Consider the following 27417-nt stretch of genomic DNA (forward strand, 5'->3'; position numbering starts at 1 on the left):
AGGCGAAAAACTATTTCTTTCCATAAAGCCAAATATTAATAAGGAGGATTACCCTTTGGCACCCTATAAACATCCCTGCTAAAGTTGCTCAATTTTGATCAGACTACATTTTGAGCACCGTTTTCATTAACAAACTAATTAGTGGTGTCTAGCATTTCGAGGAAAAATAGAGAAATTATATGATTTGCATAATACTAAAAGCATGGAAGCTTCATGTGAAAATAACACTTCTGGGGATAGAATTCGGTGGTGTAAGTTCAAAGAAAAATAAACCTTGTCAAACCAAAAGAAATATACCGAAAAATCATAACACTTCAAACATGTCACTAAGGAATAACTGAATACACATTTAGTGAATATTCCCATATAACTCAAAACGATGGATTTGGCGAAAGGATGCTTGCAGCGCGGTTCGCATGCTCTTTCCCAAATTTATATTTGCATCACGCATAATTCTGTACGAGCGTTTTACTTTGTTAGTTACGAATCGTCTTCAGATTTGTTATTGTTTTAAATTTACACGAAACATGAAGGGTAAGACGAACACAAGGATGTAAAACATTAGACAATACACATACTCAATGAAATGCTATCATTTGTAATTTGTTCATACTTTTCATTGAACACAGTTCTTTCTTCCATTGGACAGAGGATTTAATTGCATGTATTCGATAATTTTCGAGCTTTTTTCTTGCATAACTAAAAATTAAATATTTTCTAGAGACACATTCTCGGCTAGCTAACTCCCATTTGGTTTCGTGTACAAAACGTTAAACTTAGCAATGTCGGCGAGAATTGGCTTCGAAACATATGAATAATAAAATGAAATGTATTTTGAGATGTAAAGCAAGAAAGGAAAAAGCTCAAAAATTCTTTGATTACTTATTTATTTCGATTGTATTTGTCTACATTACAACATACCATCACCGTACTGTAAATTTATAAAAGCAAATAATCGAATTTAAAAATAAATTTCAATTTACAGTGCATTAAAATGGATTTTAAGGGATAAATGAATTTCCTTTTTTGTCGGTTTCAACAAATTACATTCGGGGAAAAATCCAATATAAAAATAAATACAGTTCGTATTTATGATCATCTCAGGCACATCGACATTTTTGCAATTATTTTTTTTTGTGATTGAAATTATTAAGTGAATACAAACAATTAAATCCTCAAAATGGAACTGAATAAATGATAGACCAACACTGAGGGATATTGGCTGCAAGGATATGAAAGGAAATACTGGGTCAACATTTTGGTTTTTTGATTCTATATAAAAAATAACTGATCCTGATTATTACTAAAATAAACGAAATTCTAATTTTGAGCTTTTTTCTTTTCTTGCATTTTCTTGTAAGAAATCATATGAAACTTTCTATATAGTCCTAAGCTAACTTTGATAAGTTTATCATAGCGAACAGTACACAAATCTTATGTTCAAAGCAAATAAGAAACGAAAAAGAGAACCGTTAAATGGTAATTGAATGTAACAATTCATTCAAAAGTATCAGAGGAAAATCAAATTTCCTCTTCTCCTTCACCTTCATTGTGAAAAACTATACAATTGTTAGATCATCAGGGATTTCCAGTTCGATAATTGATATTAAAATTTTATGAAATTATCTAATGATAATAAGTTGAAAATAAAATGAAACGCAATCAATGAAACATAATGCTTTCATCCTAAAAGTATTTAATATCACTTGATGACTATCAATTAAAAATGCAAGAACAAAGTAACAGAAACGGATAACACCATAGAACTGTTTCTTTGCATAGTTTTTTGTTATGTTCTGTTTTCTTAGGAAATATCTGGTATCTCTTTAGAATTTACATATTTACCAAAGATACAAACATATATATACGTATAAAAGGAATCAAACCAACTTACCTTTCACTGTACTCGTCCATATGGGCGTATGATTGGACTGAATTCTCCTCGATAAGGAACTTCACTCTTTGGTAAAAGGAAGCTGTTACGGATGGCGGTTGCTTTCGTAAAAGCACTTCTACAGGATCGTTGGATGACAAGCACATAATATGCTCGGAGCATGCTGGATGTGAACAACATTCACTGTCCGAGCAATCCGTCATTCCATCTGCAACGAATAAAAGGAAATGTTTGTGTCAAATATGGTACGCCTTTGTAAAGGTCTCTACTTATAGGATTTCGTTGCTATAGCATAAACAGGAAATTGTTTTACTAGAAAGTTACAAATCGCATCAAATCGTCTAACTGGAAAACCATATTAGGAGGTTATCAGAATCGAATTTTTTTATTGTATAGATCGTTAATTTAACAATCCCAGAATACACTGCAAAATAGCATATTTACAAATACTGTATTTTTTTCGTAATTGCGAGTGAAACATTGTTATTTTCAAACGCGTTTTACTCAAAATCAACCCAACGCCTGTTGTTACATGTGATAAAATAGCATACTAACAGGTGTTAAGGGAAGGTGTACTAACCAAAGAAAATGACGATGATAATCGAATACTGAAAACTGCTATAGATAGACTTGACATTTTAAATAGAGGACTTGACGAACAACAAATAGGAATCGAACAAATTTTTGAAAAACTTAAACATTATAACGTAAGAAGGCAAAAATAAACCAAGAAAAGCAAATGACAAATGTCTTGAAAATCATAACGTGGATTGCAAATGGACTGCCACAGCAGTCTTTTTTAATACTGAGAAGATAGGAGTAAGCGTTATTTCAGAAAACCACCTCATGGGACCGACGAACGCCAAAATTTGTGTTTTTTGCTCATATCATCTCATCTCTTCAATATACTATCTTCCAAGATCTGATGTTAAAAAAGGAGATTTCGTTCGACTCTTCCAATTCATCGGAAGCTCCTTCATTTTATGAGCTAAGTTTAAAGCAAAAAATGGATTATTGAGATCTAAGTTACCAATATCCAGAGGCAGAGCATTATTTGAAGTAGGAAGAGCACAAAAGTGCAATTTGCACTCCAGTGATAAGCGTACATACTGGTCGCCCGACGTGAAAAAAACACCCAATGTCACTGATTTCTTCGTAACAGGGGCTACCACACGAATACATCCATGAAAACATGATGTCTGTTCACTCGCCTGTCATAATGCTGTAGCGAAAAAATGACGAGAAAACATTGTCCTCGCAGGCTGACTAATAGATAAACAAATTAGGCAGCTTCGAAATGTACGTCCAAGAAAAAGTTTATGACTGAATGACCAAATCAACGCTGCTTATCAACTCGAGGGGGAGATCGATTTACTGTACAAGAGGCGGCCTAGAAAAGCACTCCCGCTCCTCATAATGGACTGATTAAAAACTGCACTGACCTGTCCTGCAGAGATTAATGAATTATTTGCAGAGAAACGTTGAACTCGCAAACTATAGTGTAAGATCGTAAAAGGAAAGAAGAAAAACCCTAAACTTTCTGACAAACAAGCTAAAAGCCTTAATAAAAAAATATAACAAGTCGGCTGGACGCTTCAGGTATAAAAGGTTCGTGTTTCTCTATATGAGGAACTTTGAGTGTGTGGCAGTTGCACTTGCATAATAACTTAAAATTCAACTGCGTAGGTAGCTCTACACAGTACTTTATCGATTATAGCTAATTCCATACGCTTCCACACTAGGAGTGCGCCATTATTAGCAAATGTGAAGAAGTTCGCCAAAACAGAGACAAAAAGGGTTCCCCCAATAGCAGCAAAAGGTAAAACGGTTGGAGAGAAGTAACTTCTTCACATAGGAGACTTTAATATTTCACTCGAATATCAATTATTCTCATTAATTGGGACGTCAGCATCTTATTTCCATTTCTTCGAAACTGACAAGTTAACTCTAATGACCGGATCTACGAAACTTGACATGCATATGTTAGACATGCAAAATTTGGTACTCTTAGGATGAACTTAAGGTGGGTTTTCAAACAATTTCTAAAAGTTGGTAATATGGGAACGTGAATGAAAAAAAATTCACATTCCCCAATAATCTCCACGTAAATTTGTATCACCCACTCTATGCGTGGGATTTTATAGTTCCCAAAGGTACACCAAATTTCATTCGGAAAAGTGGGTGAATTGATTTTAATAAGGTTTTGTGTAAAACAAATAAATTTACATTAAGCTTTATGTGGGGCATCAAATGAGAGATCCCGATTCTGAATCTGATATGAGTTTCAACATGAATTGTAAAGGGGGCGAATAAGGAGTCAAAATGTACATCACCACCAAAAACGAGTTCTTCAGCAGATAAATCTCAAATCTGACAGCACAAAAATACACAGGCTACTCACTGCGGAAGGCTGCGAAAGATCTAAAAACACCCAGATAACAAATCGCAGCTATTAAGCAGGAAAACGGACAATGGGTTCGCTCTGCATTGAGTAAGTAATCTAGAAAGCACCCTGCCGCCTCTAGATATACAAGCGTCTACATGCTTAAGCCCAGTCAAAAAAATGGACCATTACCCAATACGCCGTATAAGACTAAATGAAGTTCCTGGCTATGAACTTATTAGAAGGAGAATACTGAAAGAATTACCAGAGAAGGGTCTAATCATTGTTATAAATAAATAATGCAGCTTTCAGATGAAAATACGTGCCTTGAAAATCGAAAGTGGCCGAAAAAACCAGGTGGGTTCAGCCATTTTTCTCGTTGCCACCCAGGCGTCTGATAATGTGTGGCACCAAGATCTGTTGCATAGGGACCTCCCGGAAGAATTTTTCGGTATCTGAAAATCATCTTGTATCAGAGCGGCTATTCAGAGTGAAATACCGCTATAGAGTGAAATAGGAACCTACTCTGAACTGAAAAAAAATGCAGCTGGTGTACCGTGAGGTGGTGTTTTGGACCCAATACCATTTGTATACCAACGATATACACACTGACATCCTTACCACGGGTGAAAAGTTACAAATAGCTACTGAAAACATTGTAGAATGGATCAAGCAATGGAAAATAAAATTAAATGAAGTCCAAAAATTGGTTGATAACGTTAATATAATGAGACGACTGAAAAGAGTAAGCCCAAATGACTTTATATTAGATGCCAAAAGATGTAAGCTACTAGAGAACAGCCAGTTCTTCAGCGAAGCCAACCGAAGCGCTGAGGTTGACCACATGGTCTTCTCCCAATAAAAACGAAACTTAAATATGCAAACAAAGCTAACCTTGTCGGGGTTTTGACCATTTCCCGGTAACTTACATATTATTTTTCAATGTAATGAATTTTGTTATATTAATTAGTAATTGCTCAAATCTCACTGGTAGCAGAGGGATTTGTTATCGTGACTAGAAGTCGGATAGCAGTCGACTCAGCTGCAAATGCGTACCTGAGCCAAATCAGGGTAATAATCTCGGGCGAGCCCTCCTACAGTATACTGTAGTGCACTGTTGCGGTCTTGAACACGCTTTAAGGATTATTACGTCAACGATTATTATTGTTATATTTCTGCCTTGGTGTTGTGTTTTGCAAATTACCCAAAGGAGCGTATAACACCTGCGAATCGCTTCGCTCACGCTGATCCCAGGGCAGAGAAGATACAGCGCCTGTGGAGTTGCCTTTGCCCGTAAGCCGTCGTAGTCCCATTTTAATTTTTGAACCTGGGGTGGCAAGCCCAAAAAGAGGAATCCCTTGAGCAAAACGAGAGGGAGTAAGTTGCTCTGCGACTGCCGAATTGTGGAAGCGGATTAATGTACGGATGAGGGAACTATACTGGGCGGGCCTACCAGGGATGGAGCAGTCCAGGGTGCTTATTGGGGGATACGAACCCATGCGCACAAAGGATTGCTTAAACTTCACCAAAAAAACCTTCGAATCAGTGGAAATTCTCACTGATCATTGTCGGCTGAACTATCACCTAGGGAAGCTAGGGATATCTACGGACACTGCCTGCAGGTTTTGTGAGGAGGAGGACGAAACCTCTATACGCGTCCTGGGACAGTGTCCGGCACTTGTGCAAAGTAGGTCGAGGCATCTGGGAGAACACTGAATACCAGATGCAAAGCTCAAAAATCTGGAAGTAGGGAACATACTGAAGTTCCTAACGGTTATAGGCCTGCTTGAGATGCTATGATCAATAGGTACACTATAACCAGTAAAAGGGGCACAATAGTTCTTCAAAGACGCGGTGTGACTTTCCCTCAACAGAATAATAATAAAATACAAGTGATGGCGGGTGTGAGGTATTCGAATTCCGATACCGTGTAAAGTCCCAGGCTGTTTAACATTTTCTGCGCTGTGGCAATAGAGAATTTGTTATTGCGCTGGTTAGGGAAGCAGAAGATGCCGCAGAACGTAATGCCTTCAAAAGAATATTCCACATTAGAGTAAAACCACGGATTTCGACGTTCTCCCCGTAAAGTTAGTTATGCTTGCACCTGCAGTTTCTGCAAATGTTCTACTTCCCCTCGTACGACACTTTTGGGAATTCGAAACCTTTCCAAAAGAATGGAACAAGGGGATAATTGTTTCAATCGTTTCGGCATTAACAGAACTAGATCCGCTTTCGCTGCCTTGCCTAAAATCCAGAATAGCAGAGAAGGAGTGCAGATGCCTCTACAGGTCCTGGGATGGGTTGGGGCGTTGATGTTTTTGACGCGTTATACCCCACCGAAAGGTGGATAACAACCGTATCTGTTGGGTAAATGGAAACCACGTATGTTACTGCTCACAGGGTAGAAATGAGCCAGTATTTGAAGAGTTGCTTCTGCCTTTATGCCCAAAATTTTTGAACAAGTACAGTTGTTGCACAATCATCACATTCAGTGAAGTGCGCTTTAGAAACATGGAAGCTGGCTTTTTGTGGCTTATCTTTTCCATACTACCGGGCTATGTGCCACACAGGGCAAAGCCTCCTAATTTCGCGACGGGATTTCAGACGGAATGATAGCAACTGGCGAGGATTAATTCTTTTCTGGATCTAATTTAGAAATGATGTTTACAAGAACAATCTACAAATATTATTATAGCACTCAAAATACACACATTTCTGCCGTCTTTTGTCTCGCGTTTTCGAAATAATAGAAAAATAGGTTGACACTTTCCCCATCGCACAAATTTTTCATCAACTGCCTGGTAAATTTTGAAGAAGCAGTGGACTGGCCCGCGAAACACTGCATGTTTTAATAAATAAAACTTCCCCGGGAATAGGACAATATCAACCTATTTTCCGTCGTTACCATATAGGTGCCCGGATCAAATACTTAAGGTTGGCCTCACAATAAATATGTTTACTCCATTTCATTATTCCTGTTGCTTCCTTTACTTAGGGACTTCCAAGCTTCATTTCCAATTCAAATGACTCAATTGTCAAGTCAATCCAACAGCTATACAGCTCCAAATAAACAAGGAACTTTATGCAAATCCCATTTAAATTGGAAGTAGGCAAATTACGGGTGTTGAATGGAAAAAATAATTAAAACCCGATCTTGCCCACCAACGGCATTTATATATTAAATGACTTCTAACTTTTATTATAGGCAATTTGCTCCCTATTTTTATTATACTCGGACGGACAGTTTTTTCCCACTCCCGAAGGACTACAAATTGTAGGGTTACACAATAACGAAGTCTTGCACGCTTCCTTGTACTATTACGTATATAATGGTGTACAGGACGAACTCACAAGTCAACTATATTGATAGCTTGTTTCCTGAAGGGTTTGTTATTTATTCCCTTGAATGGATTTATGTATTTTCAACCTCGCTCGAAAGCAATCCGAGGAGACATAAAAAATGGAATATAATTAGATAGGGAATGCCAAAGGAAGATATGTTTTTCATCTATGCATTTTCACTGGAAGCGCTGTATGTAGATGATTGATAAACGTATATAGAAAAACAAGTCAATAAGATACGCAAGGAATGAATGATGCGGAGTAGCAAAGCTTCCACAGGGAAAGTGTAAGCTGGAGTGGGAGATTTAATAAAAGGGCGGCAGTTGTCTATACAGTAATTGAGAGGGAGTCAATCATATTTTGCCCATGATTAATAGAATAATTTCAATTAAAAGACTATTCAGGCGTACTGTCTGTGCGGTACATATATTATCGTTAGATTGAAAATATTGAAAAAAGGTTAGAGCATGGAATTTGTTGGGTAATAGGATTAATTGTGCAGTGGCCTCCGTATAGAAGAGAAATATTCAGATAGCTTTAGGATTCTAGACTTCGGCTTCAATAAAAACCAGGAATTTTTCCTTTTCATATTATAACGTAGTTCAGATGAAATGAGCCCTTTGTTTTCATTCCAGACAGGGTAGGCCTTTGATGAAGTCAAGGTGAAACCCCGTACCTGCATCGTGATCGAAATATCACTTAGCTTACTCAAAGTATCGCGGAAATAAAATTAGTAAAGATCAAAGTGGCCTTGCTTGCTTCTGATCCCTCTCATCCAATTGCGAGTAAATCGAATTGTAACACAATACAAGAAATAAATTACCAAGCGTTGCGAGAGCTAAATGCATCTTTTATATTCACTCGGCAACGCCCTTTCTGGCAACATCAAATCACTTCAAATTCCTTTATCCATTCCTTATTGAATGAGAGGGAGTGGAAAATCACGAGTCCATTTCTTCTATTTCACAACCAAATCCAATAAAAAATACGAAACTTCATTTCATTTATTCGCTTCGCCTTAAAAGTGAGTCCTTAACAGCAAGTTTATGAAATTTCACATTAATAATTTAATAAATAGTACCGATGAAGTGCTGGCTGCTCGTTCGTCCTGTTTCTCTTTAAAATATTGCTTTTACCTTTAATCAAATCCGATGATGATTTTTCAAAGGGCAACCATTTCGAGAAGGGGATGAATGTCATGCCACGGTGCTACCCCACAAATATTAGCCGGCTCCTTGGCTTCTGTGTAATAAATCGTCGCCGGAGAGGGTAAATCGTCGTTGCAGTACAGATTTCCTATGATGAAGAAGCATTCACAAAGCACGAGTATCTTTTCCTTCGTTCTGCTACGGCTCTCATCAATATTTGATATGCATGGGAGGGCACTAGTGAGGTTTTCAAAAGAACGAGGTTGCTTCGAGGAAAACGAATTGTTGCAAGTTTTATCCCTTTTATGCTTGCGATAGTTCGTGATGTACGAGAGTGGAAGAGGTTAACCGTGATTTCAGCTTTGTTTGAGTGAAATATGTTTAAAAGTTTATTTAAATTTCATGATCCTTTGATTAGCAAATTTGGATTTGATTTGATGGTGCAAAATTCATGTGTTTTGTCATAAAGGGCAGGGCAGGGCTCGGATTTAAGGATACTTCAATACTAAAAGTTTCAAAAGAGCATTTCAATTTGGGGAGAGCAAAATAGCTTGGTAGAACGGAAGAAGACATAGTGAAGATGAAATCGCGTGGGACATAGTGCGTCAAACACGCCCACACGGCTTTGCGAAACTTTGTTTAGGTTCTCTCTTAAAAGTTCTCGTTCCAGATTTTGCTTTTCTAAACCCAAGGCAATTATATTGAATGTAACTAACCAAGGGTGACTAATGTCAGAATCAGCGAAACATCCATTACTAATAATAATAATGTAAACCATTCGTTAAACTCCTTTTAGGTAATATTCCAGAGCCTGTCACGGGAGACACCTAAATGGCTGGTATATAGTGAACTTGCATAATACAGTGCACTTATAATCACTGTCAGCTATGCCTCCGACATAACCAATTCAACATATCCACTTTATTCTGACAAAATTTAGTTTTTCTTTTTTGGATGATTTCTTTTCGATTTTTTCCCGGCTTGAAAAGAAAAACGAGACGCAGCGGTGACTGTCAAATTATTGTCACCTTGTGCCGTTCACAAGAGTCCGACATGACGACGAGTTGGTGCGGGTATATAGAAGGCACATCAGGATATATTGATATTGTTGCCGATAACGGCGGCGAAGGCTTTGAAAGAGATGGGAGCTGAAGGGGGACTTGCGGGAGCTGAGTCTTACTCGTACTATCAGTGAACAAACGAAACGAAATATCACATAAAGTGGAGATGGCTTTTCAGCCCATAAATGGGACACCCTGAACACATCGACATATCGAAATGTAATAAAATACAAATAAATCAATTTTGTGTCTGAAGAAAGTGAAAAGAAGTACGGCGAAGACAGTTAGTGACTATCCTTACGGTTTCGAGACGACGAAAATTGTGTGTAGGAAGGACATGCATACGTTCTTTGCCTATTTCTGCTCACCCTTACCCTCTCCTCAATCGATATCTTCTAAAGAAATTCAAAATGGACTTGACTTGGGGGAGAAGGAAGGGCTGCAAACCGCTACCAGTGGTGGGTATGGCGGCATAACTAACAAATTTTCTCCGGTAGGATAGTGAAAAGAATGTGGGGTGCGAGTCCTTTACGGGAAACCTCTAACAGCTGCACAAAAACATGCCGACTGAGTGACTGTGTCGACTGGTTCCCCAAAGGTGAGGCGCGTTAAAGCAACGGCAGCGATTTATCGGACGTGGCTGAGGCGCGGGTGGTAACAAGGCAATAAAATCAAGTTCTTCCTTTTCAAGTGAATTTCGTTCCCATACGACAAAATGCGAGACGACGTTAGTCCTAATACAAATAAAAGTTAGTCAAAGAAAATTTTTCTATTTCCTTCCACTTTAGAATTTTCCTATTTATTGACAACGTTCTAGGGAATTGTTTTCCTTTGCACGGAGAATACCCTTTTTGAATTCAATTCGTTTCTTCGATTCGTTTCTGAGGTTTGACTTTGATCGCTGCCCGCGCTGTTATGCCGTTTGATGTGACACTATGGACTGGTAGCGAACGCGGTACACGCTGCGCCCTAGAGGACTGTATTACGTTTTTGGTGGAATAGATTCACGACGAGAAAGGGGGTCATCTCTACAGTTGACTTTATATGGGAATACTGCCGGGGGCACCATGGTATTTTTATACTGGGGTTTACACTGTGGAGGAGGGTACTTCAAAAATCAGATACATACAAATTTGCAGTCGTCAATTTTGCTAAATCGATTTTGAAAGCATAAAAAGTTGTTTGTATGTTGTTTTCATGGCGTAATTTTCATATTCAATTATTGGCCTTTTATTGGGAATTTTGTTTTGTTTTACTTTTGTGTCACATTGTTATGATTTATATAAAATTGGGAGCCTTACAATGTTGCCTGGTGTGGTAACCAATTTCTCCAATTAGCACCATGAATATTTTTTTTCTCTCGATGCATACCATCCTGAAAATGGAGGAGGCCAACGTGACAATTATTGAGTTTTAAATATTAAGGCCCAAATCGGAAAATATGTCTTGAATTTATAAAGTATAGGGACACCTCTCCCAAAACGCTCAAAAAAGGAACAGTTGAAAATCAATTTCAATTGAACAATGAAAGAATGGCTGCGGAAGACATTTTTAACAATTATATCTCACCTAGATTCGTCGTCGTAAAATGCCGCAGGCATTTTCGCAAGCTTTTTAATTTAGTTTTTACTACTCCAGATAATGGACATGGACATACTATAGCTCCTAGAGGATACAAGGGTTTTCGCACAAGCATTTGTGGACGATCTAGCTGTAATAATTGCTGGCAGGTTTGCAGACACAGTATATGACCATGTTAATGCAACTCTGAATGTAACCCATAGTTGGTGACTTTGCAACGGACCAACGGTGAACGCAACGCAGACTTATGTTCGCCAGAACATTAGGTGGGCCAGTTCTACTCATTTAGCAAGGCCGGAAATCCAGCTCAAGTATTTAAGAGTACACCTCCACACCAATGTGTAAGCACCACATCTTGGAACAATATCAGAAATCCTGCAGATTGATTTAGTGCTGTAGGACTGCGATAGGTAAGGCCTGGGGACTTTCATCTCAATGGATTCAGTGGATGTATACATCTATAATAGAACCCATTTCGGTGGATGGATACATCGTTTTCTGGCAGAGACTGAACTCAGTTGACACAGACTTGAAGATTCGGTTGCGTAAGTATTACTCAAGTAATGAGTACGACGTAGACCACAACACTCCAAACTATCCTGAATTGACACCCCATTCATTTCGAGGTAAAACAGAAAACAGCCAAAGACACACATAGACCCGATACTATTGAAGCCTGGAAAGGTGGCAAATCGTACGGTTATACGTCGATCTGGAAATCTTTGTAAAAGAGCCTGGAGTCGCTAGAGCAGCATTTTTGTTAAAAAGTGGGACATGAAAATCTTGTTACGGTGGTTTCTCCTGAATACAGCCAATGCGAGGAGGAGGATCAGACACTTCATATGCAGTTGCCCGGTCTTCTCAGATCTCAGAACATAACAACGCGGTAAGGTTTTCTTCAACGAAGGATCTGCGAGCTCTCTGCCTCTGGAGAATGGCGTCACATTCGCAAAGCTTGCGGACATTGCAGGGAGGCTATTAAATAAGCGATTTCCGGGGATAGTACAATGGACCTAACAAAGGCCTGAGCGTTTAGAGCTGCCGCTCTTCCACTAAACTAAACTAAACACCCATTTATCCTAGTTATGCTGGATTTATGGATGATCCAGTGCGTGTATTTTTTTATGTCTTTGATTTATGAACGAAAGTAGCACCCAAAAGGAAGCTCAAGGCAAATTAGTTGTATTCGAAATTCTAGTGTGGGGAATAATCGGATAGCAAAACCATTGGAACACGTTTCATTGAACGTTAGCCGAGGAGATATTTACAAGGCTAGGAGAAAGTGTCTACTAAATTGTTCAAAGAAAAATCCTTATGGTGGTTTTATGGAAAGGGGGAGTATGGGCAGCTTTATTAGTCACAAGTACCATAGGCTGGCACTAGCCACTTGGGCTTCAAAGACCTGTAAAAAGTGGTCATATAGGTTTGCGAAATATCAGCTTAATAGGTAATGTTGCATCATATCACTTCGATAATATATTACAAAGTATTACAAAGTAGTATCACAAATATTGTCTTTCATTATTCTAGCGGTACACTCGGCAGCCGATATTACTAAATATTACTTATCATTAGAGTGATTTGTTCTGTATTTTTTACATTCATAGGCAATGGCTCGGTACTTGACAACTGCTGCCGGAACTTGTGCTACATGGAGCGATGATATTGGATATGACACCACAAAACATTACCTGTCACCGAAGTAATATCACCATATACTTGGTAATGCGATGATATAAGGTAATAATAGGTAGTGCGGTGACGCTAGGTAATGGTGTGATGTTTGGTAACGTTTGGGTCGCACTCTTTAATGGTAATCTGAAATTACACTTTAAGGTGATATGACTTTTGTGATATTACATATATCACCTACCTTCCCTTGTCGGGTTTTCTATTAAATACGATTAAATTTGCCGGACAGAAGAATTTACTTATTGTCACCGGATACTCTCTTTCAGATTGCTTGGGCAAAACCAAAATAGCTTACCCATCCAACACAGGAATGGAAAGTGAAAGAAGAAGAAAACATAAAATGCAGGGATACCAGCTTTTAAGAAGTGGCTAGTAGACTCCCAATCGCCCATATTGTGCAGTGTTCCGTAAAAACGACAAGAATGATTATACGTTGATAATCCAAGTATTCAACTTTTTGTCGGCATTACCTTTTGTGAGGACTTTGGTAGCACTGTTTAGGAAGTTGTTTAGCGGTTAGCTGACTACTATCGTTTTGGTTGACCGGAGGATCCATTTCTGTATTGCGTATGCAACATGCCATCGGAGTACGCTTGCCTGATACTATTTCCAACAAAGACTTGTTCGGCGCACAAGCCAGTTAACTGTGGAAGATTTGATCGCAGATTGCAGATCAGCAGTAAAATAGCGTCCTTCTCTCACAGCTGTACCGTACGAGACTGTCCCTCTTCAAGATCGGCCGAAAATTCTTGCCATCGAATGGCTGAAGAGCACACTGATCCGATTTCGTAAGAAAGGAAACGAAATGGTCCCACTAAGTCGACCGCCAGCCATTAGGAGTGCTATAAAAATATGAATTGGAGTCTAAGGTACCACCTCCAAAGCGACCAGCGGACAATTTTTGGGGTCAAAAAGCCCGTGTATATCGAGTGTGTATGTGTATATGCGGTGGGAGATAGGAGAAGCCTCTAAGCACTATTTCTCGATGTCCTAATGCCAAGGACAGTAACTTGTTTGCTGGCCGATGAAGGGAATACTTCGAGCAGAATAATTTCCTAATCTACTATTTTCGTAATCAATGATGGCATTTTAAAAAAATTAATCGTCAATGGAGTAAGAAGTTGAAAAGGTAATGAACGGAATGAAACCAGGGAAAGCAACACAATCAGACGACATTGCGGGTAAACTATGAGAAGCGAGAAGATAAATTTTACACGTGCATTAAGCGGCTACATTTTACAGAAAATCGATTTAATATTTTATCGTAAGTAGCGATTAGTAAGTTCTGAATACTCACCATTGTCATTATCGATGTTATCCTTACAATTCATTTCCAAAGGAATTGAACAATCTGATCCTGCCCATCCTTGATTGCATTCACAGCGATATTCACCATCTTCAAGAGTGCACTGTCCATTGCGAGAACACCCATTTTCACAGCCAGCTGTAATAAGAGAGTGAGAAAAATAAGTGAAAAATAGGAAATGAAGAAAGCAGTGAATATTTTGAAAACGCATATTTATAGTTTATCAGTTATCTTTAACAAAGGTTGCAATACAATCTAAAAATTCGAAGTAGATTTAAGGAAGGTGTTGTAAGTTTATAATCAATTAAAAAGAAGAAACGGAAGGTCGGAAGTAGATGCGAAATCCTGTGGAAGGTTAAGGATGATAATTTTCTACCGAACCTGGTCAAATACGCGAATCATATAAGGTGAAAAAAGGAGATTTATTACATGACACACCGCAAAAATATGTTAAATTTCACTATCTTCATAAAAGCTACTGCTCCAGTTGCGAAGTCAAACTCATCAGTATCTTACCGCTAAGACCACAACTTGCAAAAATTAGCGATCAGTTGGGACGTAACGAATGCCAATATTCTAGTGGACTGCGGCAAATTCAGCATCGGTTCTACAGGAGTCGATTTTCAGCACCCTCTCCTGCATAATAATGCATAACGACCTTTTAACGTGCCGACTGCATGAAGTCATTGTCATCGACTTTGCAGATAATATCTGAGTGATACGCGTGGCGCAACTTACCAAGGCGATTGAGATCCTTTTCAAGTAGCTTATTTGGGAAATAAGAACCTGGCTGAAAAACGTTGATCTCGCGCCCACACAAAAACCAAGATTGGCCACATCTTAAGAGTGCAGCAACAAAAGGATTTGAGTATAATGCTTGCGGGAATGTTACCAGATAACCGTAGGTAAAGCTATTGACTTCTCGAGGATTGTTAACTAGATTTTGTTTTATGCAGCTCCTGTCTGAACTTTGAAATTCGGGAAATAATTATATAGGAAACATATCGAAGGTCTGTCCCGATTAACTGTATTGCGAACAGTGTATATTCATTGAACAATATCCAAAGAAGCAGCTTATTTTTTCTCTGGAGTATAGGGTGTGTGTTCGGATAGCTGAGTGGTTAGAGCACAAGGCTGTCGTACGGAAGGTCGCGGTTTAAACCTCACTGGTGGCAAGGGGATTTGTATCATGATTTGGTATCGGATACCAGTCGACTCAGCTTGAATCAGTACCTGAGTCAAGTCAGGGTAATAATCTCGGGCGAGCGCAACGCTGACCTCCTACAGTGTACTGCAGTGTACCGTTACGCTCTCCACTGCAGTGCTTTATCCACATTCTGTACGACCCTACTATTAAATAAACTCTACGGATCTAGACTGGACAATCGAAAAACACCTCCTCCAATCCAGGGTGTCATGTGAATCGTGCCCGTTGGATAGTTTGCAGTCGGGGGCGACTGACTGTTTTCGAACGGGGAGCTACGGGGCTATGGCACGGCGGATTTACTCGTGGGAACCAAATGAGTATACGAATAAAAACAAAAAAAAAACAATAAGCAAACAAGCGGGACTCCGTACGTACGTGATTACACCTAAAAATGGAGAAGTTGGAATGTGAAGCAGTGGCTCCAAGGTTAACATTAGCATACTGCGAGGACTACAACCAGCAGAGACCACTGCTCAAAAAACAGAGACAAGCAAAAGCATGTCTGAGATCAATATGTCAGACGTCAGAAGAGACCCTTAAGAAGACTCAGAATAGATCTAAGCGATCTTTATCGGAGCCAAGAAAGCGAGGAGCAGCGAAGATTAGCCTACATGAGGGGAATGCTTCCAAAAACATAAACCTGTAGAAGGGAAAACCCAGGTAGGTCAGGGAGAGAAGCAGGAAGTCCGCCATTAGCTGTTCCAGTACGACTGGTCATACTGCCAAAAATGTTTCCGGCAGAAATACACACTCATGAGGAGCAAGAAACTATCGAAGACCTTGTCGTCAGGCAGATGTGGAAGGGCTGTATCGCGAAACTTGTGTTCACTGGGATACGCTTTCGGCCAGGTTACATACTGATGGACTGATGAAGGACACTCTGGAGTGGCTTAGGACTATAGTTCGTAAATTGGTAGGCTGGGAAGGACCAAAACTGTCAACATCTGTTGAGGATGATATACCAGGAGCACATATGGTGACAGTGTTTGTTCCTAAAGCCGCAGCATCAGAGGCGAAAGATCTCATCGGTCTCCTAATCGTTCAGAATAAGGGTCTCCATACGCGATTATGGAGAGTCTGCAGAAGCAAGGTGGAGGGCACGGATAGACTCCTCACGATCGGGATGGATGACCGGCCCCTGGAGGCAATCACACGTCGGAGTTGCCATATCAACTATCGATTTGACAACATACCTGTGCACGCATGCAGGGAAAAGCCGATTGAGAAGAGGAGACATTGGAGGACATAGAGGCGGAAAGGACTGGATCAATTGGAGATGCAGACCTGCTGCCTCGTGAAGAGCAGAAGCTAGACCTAGATAATCTAGCGAAGTCGGGGGAGGAGAGTGATACTCCGATACTAGAGAAGAGCTCCAAATAATAACGGAGGATTAAGAGATCCGTATAAATCTCCACCTTGCGAAAGCCGCATCTGCGGTAATTGCAAGCGCAAGTTCCAAGCAAAATATTGGAATAGTGCTGGCTCAGGAGTTCTCGGTTTACCGGGGGCAGATTTGCGGTCTGTAAAAAGGAAGCATGCAGGTAATTTGGAACTCCTCTTGCGAAAAACCAACGCTCATCACGAAGTCTGGGGAAGCAGTGATACCTACCGAACAAATGAGTACCTTCTCGAATCGATTCTGATCAATATGTTAGATATATATAACATAGGAAACACTCCAACATTCGTGACTAGCACTAGACAAGAGGTACTAGACATAACTCTAAGGAATACTCTGATGAACGGGCAGGTCAGAAATTGAAGGGTGTCGGATAAGCGATCCATGTCGAATCACAGAATAATCAAATTTGACATTGAGGGCAACTTCGAAATCCTATGCAGCACACCTAATCAAATCATGGCTTACCTTCAAAGCGACGGTGATATCAGGAGCCAACTGGAACTAGAAACAGTGTGGAGAAACCTCAACAAAATTGTCATTGTCGCATATGAGGCTAGCTGTCCGGCCAAGATAGCTAAGTCGTCATGGGATGTACCTTGGTGGAATAGAGACTTAGCCAGAATAAGAACAGAGGTAAGAAAAATCCTCAACCAACCAAAACAAACCGGAGACTGGCCGAGGTACGAAAATTCACTGACTGTGTATAGCAGCGCGATTAGGTAAGCTAAATGGAACAGCTTCTAGGGATTCTGTGAATGGATTGAACAAACCACAAAACACTCTATTCAAAGCTGTAGATAAAGATGGGGCAATATCTTCTGTCTGTCTAAAAAAGGAAGATGGGAAATTTACTGAGAATGAGGAGGAGGATTACCGGGGTCCTACCCAACGGCGGACGGAGATACCCGCCTGACATCCGAACAACGAACAAAAGAGGAAGAATGGAGAACTGGAGACTAGCAAAAGATTTATGCTCGGAAGCTAAGGTAGGAACTTTTAAATCACTGAAATCACCCGGACTAGATGGCATCTTTGTAGCACTACTCCGGGCGGGTAAAAGTGGTCCGAAAGCGGGTATAATGGATGGTAAAATCTTTCAGAACAATTTAGCTAACAACGTTCGTATTCAAAACAGCGAAGAAGCTCATTGAAAACTATATTGGAACTAACGTTCTAATGCGTAATCCTGTCCATCAGTGTCAACACGTTTACTAGACAGGAGGGTCAACCGAGCATCAGCTGACGGATGTATTATGGGATGCCATAGAAACAAAAGAAACAGCGTTTTTGCATATCCAAGGAGCATTTGATAACACAAGGGAGTGGGAAACACCCTGGCTTTCTGGATGGACAGAATGTAAGAGGGTAGGTAAATTGAAGTACCGACAGGTGCAAATTCTATTGTCTTGAATACTAATGAAGGTTTTAAACAGGGCAGGGTATTATCAGCGACGAGCTAACAAATATTGAAATACAAATCCAGGGTTACGTTGACGACATTATTTTAATCTGTGGGGGCAAATATGAGGATATCCTATGTGGTAGAATCCAAATTCGATTAAGGTTACCAGTTCCTGGTACAGGAAGGTAAGGCTAAGTATTAATACAGCCAAAACCATCATAGCACCATTCACTAGGAAGCGTAAAGTTGATCACCTCAGAGCCATAAATGAGAAACAGAGATCAAATATTTGGAAATCACGCTAGACCGAAAATTAATCCGGAAAACACATGTCGGAAATACTTGCCGGAAAGCTACGAAGGCTCTGATAACTTACAGGTCCATAGCAGGAAAAACATGGGGTTACGCCCGGAAGATACTGCTTTGGATGTATATGCAGTTGTAAAAATTAAATATGGCGTGTTAATTTGGGCAGGAAGAACTGAACTCAGCACACAAGCTAGGAAGTCACACAAATTCCAAAGACTGGCTTGCGTCTGAATCAGTGAGGCAATGACTACATACTCAATGGCATCCCTGTAGGTCCACCTGGGATTAACCCTTCTTCATCTGCATATACAGATACGACCAAGGAGGGCAAACTTCAGGATGGCCGGGAGTATCAGTGAGGCGAGGAGCTGCCTAAATCGAAGGAAGGTTGATATTCTTGCTAGGCCTATTGATACCAAGGGATAACATCTCAACGAGGTTTCATTCCGAGTTTGAAAGGCAAGGTAACAAGGCAAACTGGGAAAGCGTGGCTGTGACAGACGGCTGAAAACGGCAACTGATTACTTGGTACACTGACGGATCCCTCATAGCAGAGGGAGCCAGTGTAGGGGTCGTTAGCCCAAAAAAAAAGTGATTCAAACCAATGGGTAAGCACGCTAGCAAATTCCAGGCCGAAGTATACGCTATAGACAGATGTTCCTTTTCAACCTCGAAAGGAATTATAATTAGCAGAACATTGCTACTCTGATCAACAACCAAGCGGCGATCAAGGCATTTAGGGACCCAGGTGAACTCTAAGCTGGTAAGGGAATGCTTTGAGATTAAACTTCGCTAGGCTCGCTAGTAAAGTCTGGATACTTATCGTTCCAGGTCATGTTGAGTTGGAAGGCAGCAGCGGCGCCTCTGCACGGACCAGAACCCTTCGGAAATGGATTCGTGACTATGACATTAAAAAATTAAGAAGAACGGCTGAGGAAACTATACTGGGCGAGTCTACCAGGAATAGAGCAGTCCAGGATACTTATTGGGGGATACGAACCCAAGCGCATAAGGGACTGTTCAAACCTCATGAAGAAGAACTTTCGAATCATAGTGGGAATTCTTGTTGGTCACTGCCGACTAAACTATCACCTAGGGAAGCTAGGGATATCTACAGATACTGCATGCAAGCTCTGCAGGAAGTGTTTCGAAACCTCTATACATATTCCGGAGAATGTCCGGCACTTATGCAAAGTAGGACGGCAACTGGGAGAATACTTAATACCAAATGCAAAGTTGAAACGGTTATAGGCTCGCTTGACATACTATAATGAATAATAACACTATAACCAGTAGAAGGGACGCAATACAACTTCCCTTAATAGAATAGTAATAATAAGGATGAAGGTCATGGAAGAGGAGGCCTGCCCTTCTCCTTCCGAAAACTCAATCTTTGTATTTTTCACTTCAATTAATAAGTAATGATCAGAAAAATCTAAAGTAAACAAAGCTCCTAAAATTGGAATTGTGCTTATTCTGCTCGTGTAATTGATACGTAGCTTTGTGAATAGAGTATAAATCATCCACAGTAATGTGGAGCAAATACCCCTTATGCAGTATACCTTTGAGTATACAAGAACAATGATACGTGCACAACACATTTTCCCTTGCAAAACATACGAACTCAAATAGAAGCCAGTTGTCTTCAATTTGCTGCATTCATATCATAATTGAATAAGGAAAACAGAAATAATTTAGTAAGCAGCTTCAAACCACTCAGACAAATTGAATTTTATGTTTCCTGCCCTCGGATATGCAGATAGATTTTCAGCCTCGTAGATATAGATATCGTTTATGATCTGGTTCAAGCAAATGGGCCGAATTATGTATTCGATATATAAGTAACTTGGAAAAAATCGATTTCGACAAGGATCTCCTCCATTCATGCGGCTGAAATATTTGCATCGACGCCGTAAATTATCCATCCATTTTTGTCAGTTGGGGCAATAACCTTTGGATCATAATAATTAACCCGCAAAAAAATTGACGCTGCATTCATCTGTATTTCAAGAGATGCGCTATTAAATTTGAATCAACTATTCGACCCTTAAAGATGGCATGTTCATCGCAAAATGCGCTAGAAAATAAAAGGAAAGCATAGAACTGTCTGCAGAATTTCATGAGGTCTCCTGATTGAAGGCGAAGCGAACTTTAGATAAAGCTGAAAATGATAACCCTCCCCTGACTTCTGCGACGACCTGGCAGTGAACTTCGGCACGGACAAAATATGAAAAACAGATTACAAAGTATGGAATATTTCGCGATAATTTCAGCCACCACTCCTGATTCCGCCACTCGAATTCTCAATGAAATGCAGTGAATTCTGCTTTATTTAAATATTTAAATTCATCTCACGGTCGAAACATTGCAATATTACATAGTTTCAACTACAACAGCCCACAGCCAACATTTAAATTTTTAATCCTATCCATTTAAAAATGTCAACGCCAAGCACAGATGTATTAAGTGGCTAAAACATTCGTCGTCAATCCCGCTCCGTCTCCTTGTCCCCTATCTAGTTTTGCAGTACATAATCGGGGGAGGCTGTCACAGCCATCTCAATGAGAGGGTTGGACACTGTCGCAATCCTCGAGTCCGCCAGCCAAAGTACTCCAGCTCTCCTGAGAATACTCAGAATTCTAGTATTCGGTATTTTTCCCGACTATATTTTTTTCTATTTGGCTTGCTCCTTGCTCGCTGTTCCTTCGTATTATCTGCATATCTTTCAGCTTGTCTAGATAGGTGATACACAGAAACATTATAGACTACGACGACTTTGACTTTGTGCTGTGGAGTACGACGTCGTGCAAAATATTCGACGAAATTCCACTTATTTTCAACGGCTAGACTATTTCTCTGAGGAAAAGGATTCTTTTTGCCTAGTCAGCATTCTTCTAATTTCTCTGTCTAGTGGTGAAAATACGGAATGGAGTATAGCGAAGGAAAGCGTCACATCGCTGAGAGTGGAGGGCAGTTCTTGGCGAAAGGATTGCGCTACTGATGGTGTTTGAATGGTTTTTGGAATAGAGTTGCCGTGATGAGTCCTTATTTCTCGGGATAGAGGATGCTTTAATCGAACTTGTAATTAAGGGCGAGTGCTTTATTGTCAGCTTTTTCTACGTAGCAATCGAAACCTGCCAAACGCAAGGTTCAGCAGAAAAAACGTTAATAGCGCTTGGACAAAGTGGTGCGCTGTAGAGTATAAAAAAGATTTTATAGCACATCTCATACGTAGTGAACTGTTTTTGTTACAGTCCTCAATAGGTTGCTGACCTACGTTTAAAGAAGCTACTTTCGAGGTAATACAAATACAATTAACTTTCAACATGCAAGGTTACATTGAAGTAGAAAAGACTCGAAAAGCAAGGACATTAGAAGATGTTCCGACTTAAGCAACTAAACATTTCTTTATTATTCATTAATTAAACGGAGAACTGTCAAAATGGCTCGGACAGAGGGCAACGATCCTTGCTATTTCGAAAGCAAGTCGACTCGAGCCTCCCAATTACTAGCCACGGATAACCAGCAATCAACCTGATGGGCAACTAACGTCAGCGGCGTAGCAACGAAGACCTTATACGGCGTGGATTTATGATTTTGGGAAACGATTCGGCAGAGGTTGCACATGAAATGATATCTGTGGTACTCTGTTATCTTATTACACCAGAGGGAGGCCTACGTTCAAAACTAATGCATCGTTAAGTTTGCAATGTAGGCTCAGTTGAGATGGACTGCTGACTAGCGCCTGATGTCGGCTCTGAATATAATCTCCCATAACAATTTATGTTAACCCATACGTCGCCTCCCTACTTGCATAGACAATCACGGGGATCATGTGAGGCGACTGCACTTTCTAGCGGAGCTAGTAACTTGCAGCTGGGACCCAAACTACAATGTCATTCTCTCACCCTGATTTGAGAAGGAGTGCTTCTCGGTCGGTTTACTGCCGTTGCCTCAAAAACCATACACCGATTTTCCCAATGTCATTCTCTCGCTTTTTGAGACATTACACCAGGCAATACCTTACAGAATTGGCTGTAGTCTTTCAATCAAGAAGCGGATATTCTCTCAAAATAGCAAGATGGTACCGACTAACTCACTCTGTGGTTAATAGAATATTAACCGTCCTGGACCACATTCGGGATGCGTTTGTTGTCGCTCCGCGCAATGAGGAAATCACGGCGAATGGCAACAATGTTTTTAATTTGACTAACACTTGGGTTAAACTAATCCCCCGGATGAGGGCAACTTGCGATTTTGTTTAAGAAGCGTTATGAATTGCAATTCAAAACAAGCTTTTAATATTAGGCCCCACTCGGAAAGCTAAACAAGAAGTCGGGAAACCGGAAGATGGACGCTTCAGGTATGAAAGGTTTTGTGTGTTTCCTTCATTAAGACATTTGAGTGAATTTGTCCTATTAGTACGTAATAGGTAATATACGCATATATTATGTGAGAACATCCACTTTCGGGTGATATTGACATTCAAAAGCTTGAATTTCCAAAGAAGTGAATGTATTATAACTTCGTTAGTAATTGTGCGATTTACACCAAACTTGGCAAGATCAAGCTCTATATTATAGCCTAGATTGTTGCTTTCGTGGTGCTAGCATGAACTTAAGGAGGGTTCTGCAGCCAATTAGTGAAAATTATACTAATATACTATTATTAATTTTGTTCGAAGGGTATCGGTATGGAAGGTATTTCGGAGCCTAGACACCATATAGTAGCCCCTAGATTTTTTTCAGATTTTTCGGTTGGGCAGTTTCTGAGAATGGCCCCGTTAAATAAATAATCAAATTCGACCCCCGAACTCCTCGCCTTTCCAACAAATGTCAAAACTAAGATCGGCTTCGGAAAGTACTAACTGAGACCTTTCATTTGATACCCCACATGACTATATTTGGTGAAAAAAATGTAGTCTCTCCATTTGCATGTATGGGAACCTCCCCTTCGTCGAAACAGGATGTAACTTACTGCATGCGTGAGCGTTCACAGTTCTCACCTTTCCACCAAATTTGGTGTCAATCGCTGCTATAGTCTCCGAGACAAATGCGTGTGGCGGACAAACAGACAAACAGACAGACAGATAGACAGACAGACAGACAGACAGACTCTGACGGAGCAATAAGGAGGAAAATAATTGTTATGATTCACACTTGTGCGAAGTTAGCTCTATCGGTTAAAAAGATACCAATAACTCAAATTTGACCACTAGCCTTAAAACAAGCTACCTTAAAGTACCCCTTGCTTAGCCTCTTGTAGTAAAGGGAAATAGAAGTCTCTAGGAGAACCTGTACAATGAGATAATATCATGTGGTAGGAAAGTATTACTTTATAGAAAAAGGAATGTGTCAAAAGCAACAACTGCACGAAAAGGATTAGCATATATCTGAACAGTCCACTCGTTATCAATATTTTAATTATTCTTTTTAGTAAAAGGGATATTCCTACTCCCCTATGACTACGCACTGTGCCCTGCCAAGGAGTTTATGAGGGAAGAAACCTCAAGGCACCCCAGATTCCAGTGGTGATCCAAAAATCCTATCCTGAATTGTTATGTGGCAAGTGGTGGTGGTGAATAGCACCAACATAAAACGTTGCAAAGGTCTAGCAAAAGTAGCTCCTGGGACGCCCAGCGAAACCTAGAGCAATAGTCCTTGCACTTCCATAAAGGTGTAAGGCCATTAAGTGCCATCACATTATTAATGCAAGCAGTTAATAATACCAAAAAAAAACTATTTTTAAAAGGCCTATCAGCGAAGGTAACACTCCGCAAATCAATGACACCTTAGGGAGCTTATTGGGAAGCACTAGGCACTAATACCTCGCACAAATCAGCGGATTAAAGGTTGGTTGGAGGCCACGATACCGATTTTTAGCCGACGGAATTATAACGCGCTATGCGGTAGTTGGGGCGCAGAAAGTGGATTCCGACGGCCCATTTCAGTCTCAAAAGCGCAAAGTAATCGATCCCAAGCACCCACTAGGGATGGTGTAACCCTTTTGTTACGAATGGAGGGCAAAAGCTTCAATGCGTTGGAGGACAGAGACTGGGACATAACCTTACCTTTACCCAGATAATCTTTGAAAATGTAAATAATAATAATGATAATAATCGTTGGCGCAAGAATCTATATTAGATCAGCGGCTTGAAGTGTGTTAGAGCACTTTATTAAAGACCTCAATGGTACACTACAATAGCTTTCGGCTACGACAGCCCGGCGCTCTAGAAAATTCAGTCATCCGGATACACTGTAGGTAAGCAGTTATTATTAAATGCATAAACCTTTAAAATAGCAAAGGTGCATCGTTGGTAGGGGAAACGAATCGGCCTTCGACTCAACGCGGCGGAAAAACGTAACTAATATTATCTTCTATATCGCTCGAATCGACTTCAGTGTGTTAAGATAGGATGTTTCTGAGGGGCACTTACTTTCAGATCAATGAACCTTCCTGTGGAAGTCATTCAAATCGATAATCCAGAGAATACATATTGTACCCAGCGCACCAAGAACTGAGTGCATTATGAGCGAAACTTTGCAATTAAAACAGGACGCGCAGAAATGGTTGCTAACACCAGGACAAGTACCACCTCCTATGGCGAGTACAATGGGCCAACACGGCCTGAGTGCTCAGAAGCTGTAGCTTCTCCCCCACCATACACACACACACCACCTCCTATGATAATAGCCATAGACTGGCAAAGAGACGCCAGAACACAAAGTGTAACAGGCGACACGCCGACCTTTTAATAGAGGATATAACACAGAGCAGCGATAAGAATATAGCCAAAGGTTTACCTTTCAAAAAAGATCCGTAAAGTCTAGAGGGATTCTTGAAACAAAGTCTGTGAGGAGAAAGGAAATACTTCGAAAAGGAATAAACCTTCAGGGGACTTTAAATAAAGATTTAGCTGGGACTTGGAACATTAAAGAGATCCAATAAACTATACACAAAAGTGGGAAAAGTCCTAGAAATTCGAAAGATATCTGAGTGAAATTATGCGGTGTTTCCAATGATTAATTAATTGAAATAATAAAAACTTGTTAGCACTGATGAAGGGAACAAGTGGTTCCCGAAATATCGGTATTTGCAAGAATAAATATCCACACCAACGAAAAAGAAACAAGTTTTTATTATTTCAATTTCGAAAGATATATTTGTGGGATTCTGAAATAGGATCGTGTAGCCAGGCTCGCGGGAATGAAATATTTCAACACAATAACGCAAGTAAAGATGACTAGAATTTTGCGAACTCGATCGTGAACTTATTTGATCCTTATAAGTCTTATGGTCCAGATGGGGTCTACCTCATGCTCTTGCAGCAGACGTTTCCACTTATAGAGCAGTATCAGGTAAAAGTGGTAAAATCGGTATCACACTAAGATACGGTTTGAGGGGAAACTAGGGTGATCTATCTACGAAGGCCACGGTGGGATTCAACCCAGGCTGAAGCGTATAGGCCAATAAGTCTCATTCCCTTCGTCGTCCAAATCTAAAAAATTGGTTGAAAAATGGCTGAGGGAGGAGTTCATATTCTTCCCCTTGCATGTATGGTATCAGTGTGCATACCAATCAAGATCATCTTGTAAGTCAGCACTCCATCAACTAGTTTCGACTGTTGAGACCACACCAAATAACAAACAGAACGCTATCGCAGTCGTGGTGGACGAAGCACGTACTCCGATAATCCTTCCGCTAAATCAATGGTGATACCACCAGGAATCATAATTTAGAAACTACAATTTGTAGGCTACTGCAGTTTCGGGAAAGCCGGCAAACTATGTCATATTTATGCGGTGTGAACTTTTTCCGCTACGAAATGCAAATGATGTCGACGGGGTGGAGTTGCATCACCTCTAATTGTTTTATTGAACGGAATAGGGTATCATGCTCAAATCTATACTGGTGGTATCAGCATACTCATCACGGGGAAATTTTCGCAAACGATCTTAGAACTGATACAATAAAATCTGCGTTCAATTGAATGGTGATGGGAGCGCAAGAATTTCGCGGCAAACCTGAACAAGGTCAGTTCTCTCGGGTTTCCCCAAAAAGAAAAATGGATGAAACCAAATTCCTACTCTTACAACTAATAAGTGGGTCCAAAAAATCTGGGAATGGTCCTAATTAAAAACCTAAATTGGAAGAAACAGTTTGAGTGTATAAATAAACAAAGATAATAGGACATTTTTTCCTAAAAGAAGGGTCGTACGTAAGACATTGGAGCACATGGCTTACTAACTGTAACAAACTTTGGGGAACCCTGCGTTTAGCTATGGATCACCGGAATAGTGGCCCAAGGACGAACAAGCACAAGCTATTAGAAACTATCCTCGCTCCTGTTAAAAACTATTTTCGCTGCCTGTGCATTACTGGTGTCAGGAGGAGTATATCGACCGTAGCTTCGGAGACGCAGCTGTAATTGTCACTGTTAGAACTCACAGTAAAAGACGAGATAATTTTGAAGTGGAGAAGGGTATTGTTGGTAATGAGAGGACGAAGGAACGTACAGGAAAGTAGTCCCAAACATCTTATCATCATGCTTGACTGGGAAGTCAAGCAACTTGCCCATCTATGGGATACAGTGGTGAACTATACGCAGGACAATCACAAATCGAAACTAGGTTGGACAGATAATAAACGGACATAATAAAACCAAAGTTAAACTTCATTTGTCACATTTT

General features: G+C 40.2%; 1 protein-coding gene across 3 annotated transcripts in view; it reads right to left on the reverse strand.

Moving 5' to 3' along the window:
• The window catches only part of LOC119656739 (teneurin-a), a 769843-nt gene that overhangs the window by 179555 nt on the left and 562871 nt on the right, over nucleotides 1–27417 (reverse strand). For all 3 annotated transcript variants that reach the window (XM_038063287.1, XM_038063286.1, XM_038063288.1), the window contains 2 exons: nucleotides 14399–14545; nucleotides 1895–2102 (listed from right to left, as the gene is read on the reverse strand). In XM_038063287.1, the coding sequence (XP_037919215.1) occupies nucleotides 1895–2102; nucleotides 14399–14545 (355 nt within the window). The remainder of the gene's footprint in view (nucleotides 1–1894; nucleotides 2103–14398; nucleotides 14546–27417) is intronic.

The sequence above is a fragment of the Hermetia illucens genome, chromosome 5, assembly GCF_905115235.1.
Source record: "Hermetia illucens chromosome 5, iHerIll2.2.curated.20191125, whole genome shotgun sequence".
Classification (NCBI taxonomy): Eukaryota; Metazoa; Arthropoda; class Insecta; order Diptera; family Stratiomyidae; genus Hermetia; species Hermetia illucens.